The sequence below is a fragment of the Nicotiana tomentosiformis genome, chromosome 12 (assembly GCF_000390325.3).
Source record: "Nicotiana tomentosiformis chromosome 12, ASM39032v3, whole genome shotgun sequence".
Taxonomy (NCBI): Eukaryota; Viridiplantae; Streptophyta; class Magnoliopsida; order Solanales; family Solanaceae; genus Nicotiana; species Nicotiana tomentosiformis.
In genome coordinates, this window is record NC_090823.1 from 22,764,192 (window position 1) to 22,779,628 (window position 15,437).

Below are 15,437 nucleotides of genomic sequence, written 5' to 3' on the forward strand. Positions count from 1 at the left end.
AAAAATAGTTAGGAATTCCAAGATTTAAGTTCCATCTAAGGATGAAGGTCAAATCCAGCACACTACAAACAACATAAAGAAGTTGTGCTAAGAATAGTACTCCTAAAAGGGTAGTTTTTGAGGGTCTTAGATTATAACTCCAACTATTGATGCCATTGCTCCACTTGCATAAATTATTCCAACAAATTTCTGTAATAGTACTCGGAGCGTAAATAGAATAGAAGGATGTATGAATTTAATTGCATCGATGTAACGATCCGGCCGATTGTTTTGAGAGAATTAGCTTTGATCCCCTATTTATTGCTCCCTCTATTTCAGTTAGTGGTTATGTAACTTGCCGAGAAAATTTATTTTTGGTTTCGGAGTGAAATGGGACACATAGTTCCTAAAATAGAGGTTTAAATTATAGGAATTGACCGTAGTTCGAACTGTATGAAGACGGCTCCGGAATAGAATTTTGACGATTCCTATAGCTCCGTAGGGTAATTTTGGTCTTAGAAGTGTGTTCGAATATTGAATTGGAGGTCCGTAGGTCATTTTAGCGTCAATCGGCGAAAGTTAGAAATGGGATGATTTTGACTTTTTGATATCGGGGTCGGATTCTGATTCCGAAAGTTGAAATAGGTCCGTAATATCAATTAAGACTTGTGTGCAAAATTTGAGGTCAATCGGACTTGATTTGATAGGTTTCGGCATCAGATGTAGAAGTTTGAAGCTTTGAAGTTCATTAGGCTTGAATCGATGTGTAATTCGTGTTTTTAGCATTATTTGATGTGATTCAAAGGCTTTACTGAGTTCGTGTGATATTTTAGGATTGGTTGGTATATTTTGTTGAGGTCCCGGGGGCCTCGGGTGAGTTTCGGATGGTTAACGGATCATTTTTGGACTTAGAAGATTTTGTGGTACTGGGCTGATTCTGGTGTAATCGCACCTGCGCAAGGTTGATCGCAGGTGAGAGCCCGCAGGTGCAAGCAATGGGGTGCAAGTGAGGGACTAAGGGAATTGGCCAGTGATCGCATGTGCAGTGAGAGGGCCGCGGAAGCGGAGTCGCTTCTACGGGGGATCGATCGTAGAAGCGGGCGAGTGCTTGGGGAGACTTCCGCAAAAGCGGACGAGGGACCGCAGAAGCGCATCCGCAGATGCGGAGATTTGCACGCAAGTGCAGAACCTTGGTATTTAAGTGAATTCCGCAGATGCAGAGACTTCACCGCAGAAGCGAAATTTGGTCCGCAAAAGCGGAAAGCCTGGGCAGATTCTATTAATTCAAGGGCTCGGGATTTTTATAATTTGTTAGACATTTGAGCTCGGTTTTGGCGATTTTTTAGAGCATTTTCGAGGGATTTCTTGAGATAAGTCCCCTGTGCTTATTTTTGATCAATAATCTTGTTTCCTCGTTAATTTTTTCACCTAGATTATGTGTGTTTAAGGTGGAATGTGGGAGTTTGAGGCTAGAGATTTGGAGAGTATAATTTAGGGATTTGAGTGGCGACTTGATGTCGGATTTTGGTAATTTTAGTATGGGTGAACTCGCGGTTGAATGTGTATTCGTATTTTGTGACTTTTACCCGATTATGAGGTGTGGGCCCGGGTCGACTTTTTGAGGTGATTTTTCGATTCCTTGCTAATGTCGTAAATTTATGATTTAAATTAGTTTCTTGTAATTGTATTCATGTTATGAAATTGCTTTTGGCTAGATTTGGGCCATTTGGAGTTGGAAAACCGAGGGAAAGGCATTCTTACGGATTGATTGAACGACATTTGAGTTAAGTGACTTATCTAACCTTGTATGGGGGAAATTTCCTTAGGATTTGGTATTGTTGTAACAATTTGTGATATGTGAGCGCCGTATACGCGAGGTGACGAGTGCGTACACGTGTTGATTATGAAAAATTCGGTTATTGCTGATTTGTCATCTTTTAAAATACATTAACTGAGTTGTCTTCTTTTAAAAATACATTAACTGAGTTGCCTTAGCATATGTAGTGATCATGTTTAGTCTAGCATCGCATGTCTACATGTCTTAACTCTTACTTGTATTTTGTGCAACATGCTTAGTTGAATTACCTGCTTTCCTTGATTTGAATTAAATCTTTAACTGTATACCTGCTGTATATTTACTTTGGGACTACGAAATGTTTACTCGGGAGACCCCCCAGTACTACATATTTACTTTGGGACTATGAGGCGGTTCCTCGGGAGATCCCTATGTACTGCATATTTACTTTGTGACTACGAGGTGATTCCTCGGGAGATCCCCATGTATTGCATCTTTACATTTGGGACTACGAGGCGGTACCTCGGGAGTGCCCCTGTTGTGTACCTCTATTTATTGTGCTGATATTTTCTGAAACTTCTTATTGTTTAAATTCTCAGTCATTTTAAAATATTATTATATCCTCTGCCTTACTTTTTTTTAAAATCAGTAGGGCCCTGACCTGACCTCGTCAGTTCTCTACCGATGTTAGGCTTGGCACTTACTGGGTACCGTTGTGGCGTACTCATACTACACTCTGCACATCTTTTGTGCAGATCCAGGTTCTTTCCACCAGACCAGATACCGGTGAGCCAAACCGTACGTGGAGACTTCTAGGTATATCTGCCAGCGTATGCAGACCTTGCAGTCCCCCTCTATCCTTACTATGTTGTATTCCTTATCTTTCTTTAGACTCTGATGTATAGAGACACTTAGTATTTGCTCTTAGAAGCTTGTGACTTGTTTCCACCGGGTTTTGGGAGTTGTAATTATTGAATGGCATTTTTATATTTATATATCATGTGTTGAGATGGGAGTTCAGTTTGTTACTCATTGATTCCGCAAATTGTTAGGCTTACCTAGTCTTAGAGACTAAGTGCAATCACGATATCCTACAGAGAGGAAAATAGAGTCGTGACAATCGAGTACAACAACAACCCAGTATAATCTCACTAGTGGGGTCTGGGGAGGGTGGTCTGGGGAGGGTAGTGTGTACGCAGACCTTACGCCTATCCTAGGGTAGAGAGGGACTGTTTCCGACAGACCCTCGGCTCCCTCCCATCAAGAACTCCCCACCTTGCTCTTGGGGTGACTCGAACTCACAACCTCTTGATTGGAAGTGGAGGGTGCTCATCACTAGAGCAACCCACTATTGTCAAGTCGTGACAATCAAGTATTTATATCAAACCAATAGATGCATGACATATATTTGTACATAAACTTTTAATGAGTTAAAATACATTTCCCAACAAAATGCAGGGCCAGCCTTTGGATCCGTAAACCAATAGAATTGGTCTTCATAAGTACTTATACTCAAAACAAAAGACAAATACATTATAGTATTATACATGTACAATGAAGATTTCCGGACTTGTGGACACTGGATAGTAATATACATCCCTCTTACTGCTTTTTCCAACTCCTCCATTTCCTACATATATATAAGTTATGAGTTTAACGTGTATGTGTATACATATATATATAACAGTATAATTTTCTTTTACACGATTAGATTAACCGAAAGATATCTACGGATAACCCACCATAAAAAGTTAAGATTTTTAATTAAGTTACTTGCTATAATATATACAAATTAATGACTTGATAGTGCGTGTACGTAAAATTTATTTGCATCATCGTCACTGGCGTAGCCACATACAATATAATAAAATAAAGGGTAATTAGTTGATTACCCTTCATCGAAAAATTATACTGGGTATATAAAAATTATATTGCGTATATAAATTAATTTTTTTATATACATATATTAAATGTTACTCTTAATGAAATTTCTGACTTCGTCAGTGTACTTGAGCCAAAAATGTTCAAATTCTTAAGGAAACTTTAGTATTATGCAAAAGACAAATTTCACTTATCAATTCTTCCTATATTATTTTTTCATTTTTTCTCTTGCAGTAATCGTATTATGAAGTGGGCTACCAAAGCACGTTGACCAAGAATTCTCTTATACCCAATTGAGTTGTATATTGTTTGTCCTCAACTTTCTTGGGGTGTCTACAAATTAGAAGATGTACTTTTGGGTGCGTTTACAATTAAATTCTCACTTGTGCTCGGGTGTTTTTTCTTCTGTCATGTGGTTTTGTAGAATGGAAAAGAATGCTTATTTCGTCAAGTACAACTTATCGAAAACAAATCAAATCCATTTGTGTGTAAATCTTTCACTTATTTCTTTTAGTATGATACACGCTTTGCGAGTATATCCATATTAATGAATATATAACTTTTTAAAAGATCATATAGTATTAGACAATAATATGTTTGTATTAAAAATATGTAAATTCCTAAAAGTGATGAATGTTGATCCTATTTAGCTGGCTTAATAATTAAAAAAATATGCTTTGTTGTGATTTTTGGTGTTCCACCAATGACAAATTATGCGAGTATCTTTTTTCTTTCTCTCTCCCCTCCTTCATTCTCTCTATCTCTACTATAATTTTAACTTTTTTTTGTTATTTATTTTGATTGTTTAGTATAGTCTTAAAATATAATACAAAACAATTAATAAAAAGAAAATTGTTACTTGTGTAGATAAATTAAAGAATTCAAAGATAATATCGAATGAATTATACTTATGTTATACCCCAAAACAATTATGGTCATGTTACATTATTCAAATAAGAAAATAATTTACAAAATAAAATCTTGATTGCTCTTAACCTAAATATCAAGACTTCCAACATAAACAAATAATCTTAATAATTTATTCAAATATTGAGATTGTTCTTGAATCGTAATAATTTTGTTTTCACTTGCCAAATAGGGGTTAGGCAAAATTGAAATGGCCTCAGAGCTAGACACTCGTAAAATACTCTTAGATTATATGTGGGCTCTTATCTTATAAAACTTTTGTCTCAATCGTCCGGAACGTATGCTTGGTATGCCCAACGCCTTGTGCACGAGCTCGTCTAAAAGTTACAGCGCCATCATGTAATGTAGATTATCAAAATTCATTAGTAATCATTTGACTCGTCAAAAGCTCCATTCACTAATCATGATTCAGAAGTTGAAATCAAACACTAATATCATGCCATAAAAGTGAATTTAATTTCATCCAAAAATTCGTCATGTTTTAATTTTTGATAGATCTTCATTATTCAATTCTTTATATTTTTCTCTTCAATTCTTGTTTTTTACTTTATTTCGTTTGATAATAATATTTTTTTAATTTGTGAGTTATGAAACTCATTTAATAATTAGTGTTAGTAGTAATAATTTGCAAATAGCTATATTCATTAATCTTTTTTAGTAATTAATTAGAGTATTAAATTGTTTTTTAATTTATTACTTCTAATATCTTATTGGAAGCACATAATGGTAAGTTAATTACATAATTTTGAATTATTTCTCTATGATGACCCGATAAGTCATTTTGAGTTTTAGCTTTTATTTCCGTGTTCCGAGACCTTGACTAGCTCCGGTTAGCATTTCTCAATTTGCATGCGCAGTCCGTGTCTTTTTTCGAAAAAGTTTCAAGTGAAAAATTTAAGAAAATGTGAATTTTTGTCATTAAAATGACTTGAGATGACTACGGTCAATATTTTGTGTAAATGGACCCGGATAAGTATTTTGACGGTCTGATGAGTCCGTATCGTGATTTGGGACTTGGGCGTATACCCGTAAATGAATTCGGAAGTCCCTTACTTGTGTTGACTCATTTTGCCAAATACTAGCATTTTTGAAAGTTGAAGAATTACAAGGTTTGCTCGAGAGTTGACTTCTTAGATAACGGGTTCGGATTTTGATGTTAAAACTTAGAATAGTTTTGTATTGTTATTTGAAACTTGTCTGCAAAATTTTGGTTCAATTCGGAATTCGATTTTACATGATCCGGACACTTAAACGTGATTCTAGTGTTCTTGAGTTTCACTTTGAAAGTTTATTCGTTTTAATGATTGGTTCGTAGATTTAAATGTTATTTTGGTGATTTGATTGCGCGAGCAAGTTCATATGATATTGTTACACTTGTGTGCATGTTTGATTTGGAGCCCGAGTGTCACGATCTAAAATTTTCTTCATATGATGTCGTGACGGCACCTAGTCTCTAAGACTAGGTAAGCCTAACACTTACTGAATTAATAGAAGAATTTGACCAAAAATTAATAATTATGAAATAGAATCTTATTACACAACTTATGATTTTTAAAAACCGGTAGTACAAGTCATAAACTTGTAAGGCCCCATAAATATTTCACCTAAAACTCGTGGTTTCAAAATGTCGGGATAGACTTATGCGTTGATGAATAGCCATGTATTTATGAGTTGACCGAGAGTTGACCTTGATGTATTGGTCTTGGACTTCGATTCTGGAAATTTGAATAGTTTCGTTATGTCATTTACGACTTGTGTGCAAATTTTGAGATCATTCCGGATCGATTTGTTATGTTTTGGCACAAGACCTAACTTAGGAAGAGAGTATATACATATATATAATGATTTATGTGATGGACAACCTATCAAATGAAAGATCTTCGACTCTAGCTTCTAACTCTTCGAACCGTTCATCATTTGGACATTTCTACAAGAAGTTATGACCAAATTACCAAAGGCTGGCAGAGGAGTGAATTGCGGATGCGAAGCATCCGAGGCCGCATCCGAAAGAAGGGTTGGCAGTGAAGTGCTGCCATAGCATCCGGTGCAGCATCTGAAACCCAAAAAACTGGGCTTATAAATACAATTTCGGGGTTCATTTTTCCCACTTCACTTGGACGGATTTTGGAGCTCTTTTCCACTCACTCAAGACCACCAATTCCTCTCTTCTTCAAGGTAAGAAATCCCCATTATCTTGGTATGAAATTCCATCATTTCTACACTAGTATTGATGAAATCTACACATAAAATACTTAGATCTTCAATAAATTTCTTCAAGAACTCAAAAGAGGGTTTTGCCAGATTTCTTTCAAAAAGTAATCCTACACCCTTAGACTTACATGTATGGATATACTATGGGAATATGAGTATGAATTAAGTATTGGAACTTATGGTATGGTGATTGGAAGCCATAAGTTCTCAATTTAAATACATAACCATTGTAGAGATCGAAAGGTAATTATTTGATGGAATTTTGTTGGTTGGGTGTGGATGGATGGTCATGTATGTGATGTTGGAAGTTATGAATTATTTAAGAATAATGGTGGGATAAATTATTGGTAAATGGTAGTAGTTGGATGAACTAATTCTATGGTTAAGAGGTTTAGAGATTCATGCTACTAGGCGCTTGATAAAATGCCTAAATAGCCTAAATTATGGAATTTGTTATTAATATTGGTCTCATTGGATGTTGTTATTGTATATTGAAGTTGCTTAGTGTAGTGGATCGTTGTAGTATCATTAAGGGACGAATTTGAGGTATGTTGGCTAAACTCCTCTCTTAGAATTGAATCTCACGATATTCATGTAATTTATATAAGTCCCAAGTTGTTCATTATAAAATTGGCTATTCCGAATAAACTTGTGTTGGAAGATATATGTTCAATATGTGTCCCAAATGCTTTTATCATGTTATGTTATCATTTGAGAATGTGTTCAAAGTATGAGTTGTGCATTAGAAATATTTTGACTCCAAGTCAAGTTCAAACGAAGGCTATTATGCTAAATTTTGTAAAAAATCTCTATGTGCCTAAGACTCTTAATTGCCGACATGTATACTAAAAACCTTGATTTGAAACGCCTTGTTGTTGTTGTTGATGATGATGTTTGAAAGTGAAAAAGGTGAGCATGAAATACTAAATACGACTGACGTGCCAAGAATGATTTTGTAATTGTGGCCACTAGTTCCAATGAATTGAAAAGATGTGAAAGAAGTATGAATTGAGATGATTGGTAGAAAAGGATGATATCGATCCACACATCATTGTGGTGAGACGGCCTAGCCGATCGGGTCATGATCGGACGCTATGCCGCACACATGGTGGTGATTGTGCTGGAAATTATAATAGAAATTGATGTCTCGAATGAGACAACCTAGACGATTGGGTCATGATCGGACTCCGTGCTAAAAGTACGGTGGTATTGTGAATGGTGGCATATTGGTAATAAAGATCTCCTAACTTAAGATATGAAAATTTATTTGAACACTGTATTGGTCCTAACTTGAGGTTTGATGTTGTTTGAGGCTTCCAATGATATTATGGTTGTTCTTGCTTGTATTATTAATCATTCTATTTAGAGGGTGTTTGTCATTCATACTAGTACTATTACATATGTACTAACATCCCTTTTGCCGGGGACGCTGCATCTTCAATGGATGCAGGTGGTTATACAGCAGGAGACATTGATCAGTGATAGCGGTACACCTTCTTCCCAGCTGACTTGGTGAGCCCCGCTTCATTTTGGGGTCATGTATCTTTTGTTCCTTGTGTATTGTGTTTGAGGTATAGCCGGGGCCTTATTGTCGGCACTATCATAGTACTCTTTTGTATCTATTAGAGGCTCCGTAGACATAGTGTTGGTTGTATATTAGTGTTGGGGAAGGCAAACAAGTTATGTTGTGTTTGAATTACTTGTTCCACTTCAGACCATGAAAATGTGTGTAATTTGAGACTTTTAAATGAAGTAACTAATGGTAATGAATTGTTATTGTATACATGATCTCCTTATTGTCTAATTAACGAAATTATGTATTCTATTTATTCATAAGTGAGTTTGGGTAGAAATTATCTAACATGCTTACTTGACCGGGTTCATTCGGTTGAGCACCGGTTGCGCTCCCCGAGTTTGGGGTGTGACAAACTTGGTATCAAAGCCTAAGGTTTTAAAGTGTCCTAGGATGTCTCAGAGCCGTGTCTAGGAGAGTCCTTCTTATCGGTGTGTTGTCGACCACATCTATAATTAGGAGGCTACTTGGTCATTTAAGAATAAAACCCTTCTTTGATATTCTAGATCATGCGATAAAGCTGATTGTAAGACTGTTCCTCCTTTAACTTGTGCGTTGCTCTAACTTTCAGTTCATGGCACCTAAGAAGAAGGCAAGAATTGCCCAGAGAGCCAATGTCACCCCAGGAGTCACAGTTGATCCTATACTTGGTGATGCGGCTGAGCACACTAGGGGTGAGGATAATTCCCCAACTACTACATTGTCTGTATCTACTACTGATGCTCAGACTACACCAGTTCCTACGCCCACTGAGGGTGTATAGATTCCTCCAACTGATATTCCAGTTCCACCTCCATCCCCAGCTTCCGGTCCTAGTATTTCTGATGGGGACCTTAGGGGAGCCATACAGATGTTGGCTCAGATAGTGGCTTCCCAGGCCCAGAGATCGAATATTGCACCTACTTCTTCCAGCCAACTAGGGGATTTTTCTAGTTCCAGGGTGAACGGGTTTCTTCAGTTAGATCTTTCAGTAATCACAGGTACTAACCCATTGGAAGACCCCCAGAACTTCATTGATGAGAGGAACAAGACTCTCCGAGTTATGCGTGCTACTGAGATAGAGGCAGTGGAGTTGGCATCCTACCGCCTGAAAGAGGTGGCATATTCTTGGTTTGAGCTATAGGAGGAGTCCCGTGAGGAGGGGAGCCCTCCAGCGAGGTGGGGTGAGTTTGACGATGCCTTCATTGATCATTTCTTGCATGCCGAGACTAAGGCAACCCGTGCTGCTGAGTTTGAGAGCCTGAGGCAAGGTAGCCTGAATGTGTGGGAGTACCATATGAGATTCGTGCACCTGTCCAAGTATGCTATTTACATGTTGCCCACTATGGAGGTTAGAGTGCGCCGGTTTTTGCAGGGCCTTAGTCCCTTGGTAATTAATGAGGCCGCTACAACTGCCTTGAATTTTGATATGAACTATGGGAAGATGGTGGCATTAGCTCAAGCCGTAGAGACCCACAAATTGAAGAACAGAATGGGGCGAGAGGGTAGCAATAAGGCCCGGTCCGCGGGCAACTTTGGTGGTTCTTCTGGTGGCGGTAGGTTAGCATTTAGGGGATGGTCGTCAGGGTCTTCTCAGTCCTTTGCTCAATCTTCGGTTAGTGCACCGCCATCAGGGCCCAGTCAGCAGTAGTAGAGCCGTTTCAAGCCCAGTTAGGGCAATAAGGGTTCTTACCAGCACGATCGACATGGTGGTAGATTGCAACAGCAACGGAGGCCCCCGTACCCTAGGTGTGGAAAGATGCATATAGGAATATGCTACATGGACTTACCTATGTGCTACAAGTGCGGATTGAGGGGTCACATTCAGAGAGACTGTCGTTCATCCCGCCAGGGTGCGGGCAGGGGCATGGCACAACCAGCCAGTTCTGTAGCTACTACATCCACAGCACCTCCTCCAGCTCGAGGCACTCCAACACCCGCATGGCATGGTGCATCTAGGGGTGGAGCACAGAGTTCGGGAGGATCCAACCGTTTCTATGCTATGAGGGGTCTCCAGAATTCAGAGGCTTCTCCAGATGTTGTCACAAGTATATTGACTGTCCAATCTCATGATGTGTATGCTTTTATTGATCTCGGTTCCACTTTGTCATATGTCACTCCTTATGTTGCTATAGAATTTGGGATAGAACCAGAACAGTTTTATGAGCCATTCTCTGTATCTACTCCGATTGGTGAGTCTATTTTGGTTGCGCGGGTTTATAGGTATTGTGTTGTCACGTTGTGTGGTCGGGACACCATGGCCGATCTCATTGAATTGGGGATGGTCGATTTTGATGTAATAATGGGGATGTACTGGCTTTATTCATGTTTTTCCAAGCTTGATTGCTGAACCATGACCTCTAGGTTCGAATTTCCAAATGAGCCAGCTATTGAGTGGAAGGGGGATGATGTGGTGCCGAAGGGTAGGTTTATTTCCTACCATAAGTCCACGAAGATGATTAACAAGGGGTGTATCTACCATTTGGTCCAGGTTACGGACACCGATGCTGAGGCACCTACACTTGAGTCAGTGCCTGTTGTGAATGAATTTCCAGAGGTCTTTCCGGATGAGCTCCCTGGGATCCCACCAGACATGGAGATTGATTTTGGGATTGATGTGATGCCAAGCACACAACCTATATCTATTTTGCCCTACAGAATGGCACCGGTAGAATTGAAGGAGCTAAAGGAACAATGGAAAAATTTGTTAGAGAAGGGCTTCATCCGGCCGAGTGTGTCACCTTGGGGTGCATCAGTCCTCTTTATAAGAAAGAAAGATGGGTAATTAAGAATGTGTATTGAATATCGGAAGTTCAACAAGGTTACAATCAAGAATAAATACCCACTACCAAGGATATATGACTTGTTTGATCAATTGCATGGTGCTAAGTACTTTTCCAAGATCGATTTAAGATACAAGTATCACCAATTGAAGATCATGGAGCATGATATTCCAAAAATAGCTTTCAGGAACGAGTATGGGCACTTTGAATTTATGGTAATGTCTTTTGGGCTAACAAATGCCCCAACAACTTTCATGGATCTTATGAACCGAGTTTTCAAACCGTTCCTCGACTCTTTTGTGCTAGTGTTTATCGACGATATCCTTGTATACTCACACAGTCGAGAGGATCATGCCGATCATCTCTAGGCAGTTTTGCAGACCCTATATCAGCACTAATTGTATGCGATATTTTCGAAATATGAATTTTGGCTTGAATCTGCCACGTTCTTGGGTCATGTCGTCTCCAAAGAAGGAATTGAGGTTGATTCTCAGAAGATTGCAGCTGTGAAGAATTGGCCTAGACCTACTACACCAACTGAGATTCGCAGTATCTTGGGCTTAACTGGATATTACAGGAAGTTTGTGGAGGGGTTCTCTACCTTTGCCTCTCCGTTGACTAAATTGACACAGAATATGGTGAAGTTCCAATGGTCAGATGCTTATGAAAGGAGCTTCCAAGATTTGAAATCGACGTTGACTAAAACACCAGCGTTGACTTTACCAAACGGTACAAATGGGTTAGTGGTATATTTTGATGCTTCAAGAATCAGACCAGGGTGTGTGTTAATGCAACATGTCAAGGTGGTAGCTTATGCTTCTAGGCAACTCAAGAATCATGAAAAGAACTATCTAAGACATGACTTAGAGTTTGCGACATTGGTATTTGCATTAAAGATTTGGCGTCACTATCTGTATGGGGTCCATGTGGATATATTCACGGACCATAAGAGTCTTCAATACATTTTCAAATAGAAGGAATTGAATTTAAGGTAGATAAAATGGTTGGAATTACTTACGGATTACGACATCGATATTCTGTATCATCCCGGGAAGGCTAATGTTCTAGCGAATGCTCTTAGCCGAAAATATATGGGTAGTTTGGCTCACTTGTAGGCTTATCAAAAGTTGTTGGCCAAGGAGGTTCATCGGTTGGCTAGTCTGGGAGTTCGTCTTGCGGATTCTAGTGAAAGAGGAGTGAATGTGCAAAATAGGGCTGAATCATCGCTTGTTGTAGAAGTCAAGGAAAAGCAATACAACGACTCATTGTTGGTACAATTGAAGGAGGGGATTTATAAACATAAGACCATGGCCTTTTCTCTTGGCATGGGTGATGGTACACTAAGGTACCAAGGGCGTCTATGTGTTTCAAATGTAGATGGTCTCCGGGAGAGAATCATGACCGAGGCTCACACTTCTGGGTATTCTGTGCACCCGGGCTCTATAAAAATGTATCATGATCTTAAGGAAGTCTATTGGTGGAATGATATGAAGAGGAATGTAGCAGACTTTGTGGCGAGATATACAAATTGTCAGCAAGTAAAGGCCAAACACCAAAGGCTCGGTGGGTTGGCACATAACATAAAAATTCCAATGTGGAAGTGGGAAATAATTAATATGGACTTTGTGGTAGAACTACCTCTCACTCCTCGTAAGTTTGACTCGATTTGGGTGATTGTGGATCGATTCACGAAATCAACACATTTCTTGCTGGTTAAGGCTACCGACATAGCGGAATAGTATGCTCAGTTGTACATCAAAGAAATAGTCAGGTTGCATGGCACTCCAGTTTCTATTATCTCAGATCGGGGGGAACAATTCATGGCTAATTTTTGGAAGAAATTTCAGCAAGATTTGGGTATTCAAGTGAATCTTAGTACAACCTTTCACCCGCAGACTGACGTGCAGGCAGAGCGGACTATTCAGACGCTTGAGGATATGTTGCGTGCTTGTATTCTTGACTTTAAGGGTAGATGGGATGATCACTTACCGCTCATAGAATTTTCCTACAGCAACAGTTATCATGCTAGCATTCAGATGGCACCGTTTGGGGATTTATATGGTAGAATATGTAGATCTCCCATTGGATGGTTTGAGATTGGGGAAGCAGAATTGATAGGGTTGGACCTCGTTCATCATGCTATGGAGAAGGTTAAGATCATTAATGAGCGGTTGAAAATTGACCAGAGTCGTCATAAGTCCTATTCGGATGTTTGTCATAGGGATTTGGAGTTCAAAGAAGATGATTGGGTATTCTTGAAGGTTTCCCCCATAAAAGGTGTAATTCGATTTGGTAAGAAAGGGAAATTGAGTTCGAAGTATGTCGGATAGTACAGAATCATTAAGAGGATTGGTGAGGTGGCGTACAAGCTTGAGCTACCACCTGAGATATCATTAGTGCACCCGGTATTTCATGTGTCTATGTTGAAGAAAGTAGTCGGAGACCCGTCACTCATTGTTCCGATTGAGACTATTGAGGTTAATGAGGAATTGACTTATGAAGAGATTCTAGTTTCTATTATTGATCATCAAGTCCGAAAGTTAAGAAATAAAGAAATTGCCTCCGTGAAAGTGTTATGGCAAAACCAGCAGGTTGAAGAGGCCACCTGGGAGACCGAGGAAGAAATGAAGAAGAAGTACCCTTATTTGTTTGAATAGCTATGTAACCGTTCTATGAAATTGTTCCCTATGAATTACGTATCATTTGTACAATTGATGTTAAAGGTGTTCTTTTGTGGTAGTATACTGCTCGTAAGGCCACAGTTGGCATTGTTTTAATGTTATGTTGTACTGTTGGTTCATGTATATGTTGTTAGGATTGGTTTTGGGATTATCTAGCAGGTGGATAGGCCCAATTACAAGGGAGATTCTGGCGGAATTTTGGAAATTTAGGGAGTTAGTCAAAAAAAAAAAATTGGAACTGCTGTGTGTGTTATAGCAGCTGAGTCATATTTGGTGCAAATGGTGAAATTTTGACCCTCATTCTAGGACGAATGACCCTAAGTGGGGGAGGATGTAAGGCCCCATAAATATTTAACCTAAAACCCAGGGTGGGTTTTGCAAGGCCGGGGTAGACTTATGCGTTGATGAATAGCCATGTATTTATGAGTTGACCGGGAGTTAACCTTGATGTATCGGGCTTGGACTTCTATTCCAGAAATTTGAATAGCTTCATTATGTTATTTACGACTTGTGTGCAAACTTTGAGGTCATTCTGAATCGATTTGTTATGTTTAGGCACAAGACCTAACTTAGGAGGAGAGTATCTACATATATATAAGATGTTATGTGATGTACAACTTGTCAAATTAAAGATCTTCGAGTTTAGTTTCTAACTCTTCAAACCGTTTGTCATTTGGACATTTCTACAAGAAGTTATAACCAAATTACCAAAGGCTGGTAGATGAGTGAATTGAGGATGCGAAGCATCCAAGGCCGCATCCGAAAGAAGGGCTGACAGTGAAGTGCTGTCATAGCATTCAGGACAGCATCCGAAACCTAAACATTTGGGCCTATAAATACAATTTCGGGGTTCATTTTCCCCACTTCACTTGGACGGATTTTGGAGCTCTTCTCCACTCACTCAAGACCACCAACTCCTCTCTTCTTCAAGGTAAGCAATCTCCATTATCTTGGTATGAAATTCCATAATTTCTACCCTAGTATTGATGAAATCTACACATAAAACACTTAGATCTTCAAGAAAGTTCGTCAAGAACTCAAAAGAGGGTTTTGCAAGATTTCTTCCAAAAGGTAATCCTACACTCTTAGACTTACATGTACTAATATACTATGAGAATATTAGTATGAATTAAGTATTGGAACTTATGGTATGGTGATTGGAAGCCATACGTTCCCAATTTAAATACATAACCATTGTAGAGATCAAAAGGTGATTATTTGATGGAATTTTGTTGGTTGGGTGTGGATGGATGGTCATGTATGTGATGTTGGAAGTTATGAATTATTTAAGAATAATGGTGGGATAAATTGTTGGTAAATGGTAGTAGTTGGATGAACTAATTCTATGGTTAAGAGGTGTAGAGATTCATGCCTACTAGGTGTTTGATAAAATACCTAAACAACCTAAATTATGGAATTTGTTATTAATATTGGTCCCATTGGATGTTGTTATTGTATATTGAAGTTGCTTAGTGTAGTGGATCATTTTAGTATCATTAAGGGACGAAGTTGAGGTATGTTGGCTAAACTCCTCTCTTAGAATTGAATCCTACGGTATTCATGTAATTTATGTAAGTCCCGAGTTGTTTATTATAAAATTGGCTATTCCGAATAAACTTGTGTTGAAA

The 15,437-nt window shown here is 38.7% G+C and overlaps 1 protein-coding gene across 1 annotated transcript; it reads left to right on the forward strand.

The window, feature by feature from the left end:
* Positions 1 to 9,789: 9,789 nt before the first annotated feature.
* On the forward strand, positions 9,790 to 13,458 carry LOC138902347 (uncharacterized). Its single transcript, XM_070190203.1, has 4 exons — positions 9,790 to 9,985; positions 11,600 to 12,009; positions 12,244 to 12,399; positions 13,024 to 13,458. Exons 1-4 carry the CDS (start codon positions 9,790 to 9,792, stop codon positions 13,456 to 13,458), a joined length of 1,197 nt encoding a protein of 398 aa, XP_070046304.1.
* Positions 13,459 to 15,437: the final 1,979 nt, after the last annotated feature.

Coding starts and splice junctions, on each gene's coding strand:
- LOC138902347 (XM_070190203.1), top strand. CDS start 9,790: ATGGTGGCATTAGCTCAAGCCGTAGAGACCCACAAATTGAAGAACAGA. Junction 9,986..11,599: donor TGCACCGCCATCAGGGCCCA/GTCAGCAGTAGT, acceptor TCGTCTCCAAAG/AAGGAATTGAGGTTGATTCT. Junction 12,010..12,243: donor ACTTAGAGTTTGCGACATTG/GTATTTGCATTA, acceptor GCTCACTTGTAG/GCTTATCAAAAGTTGTTGGC.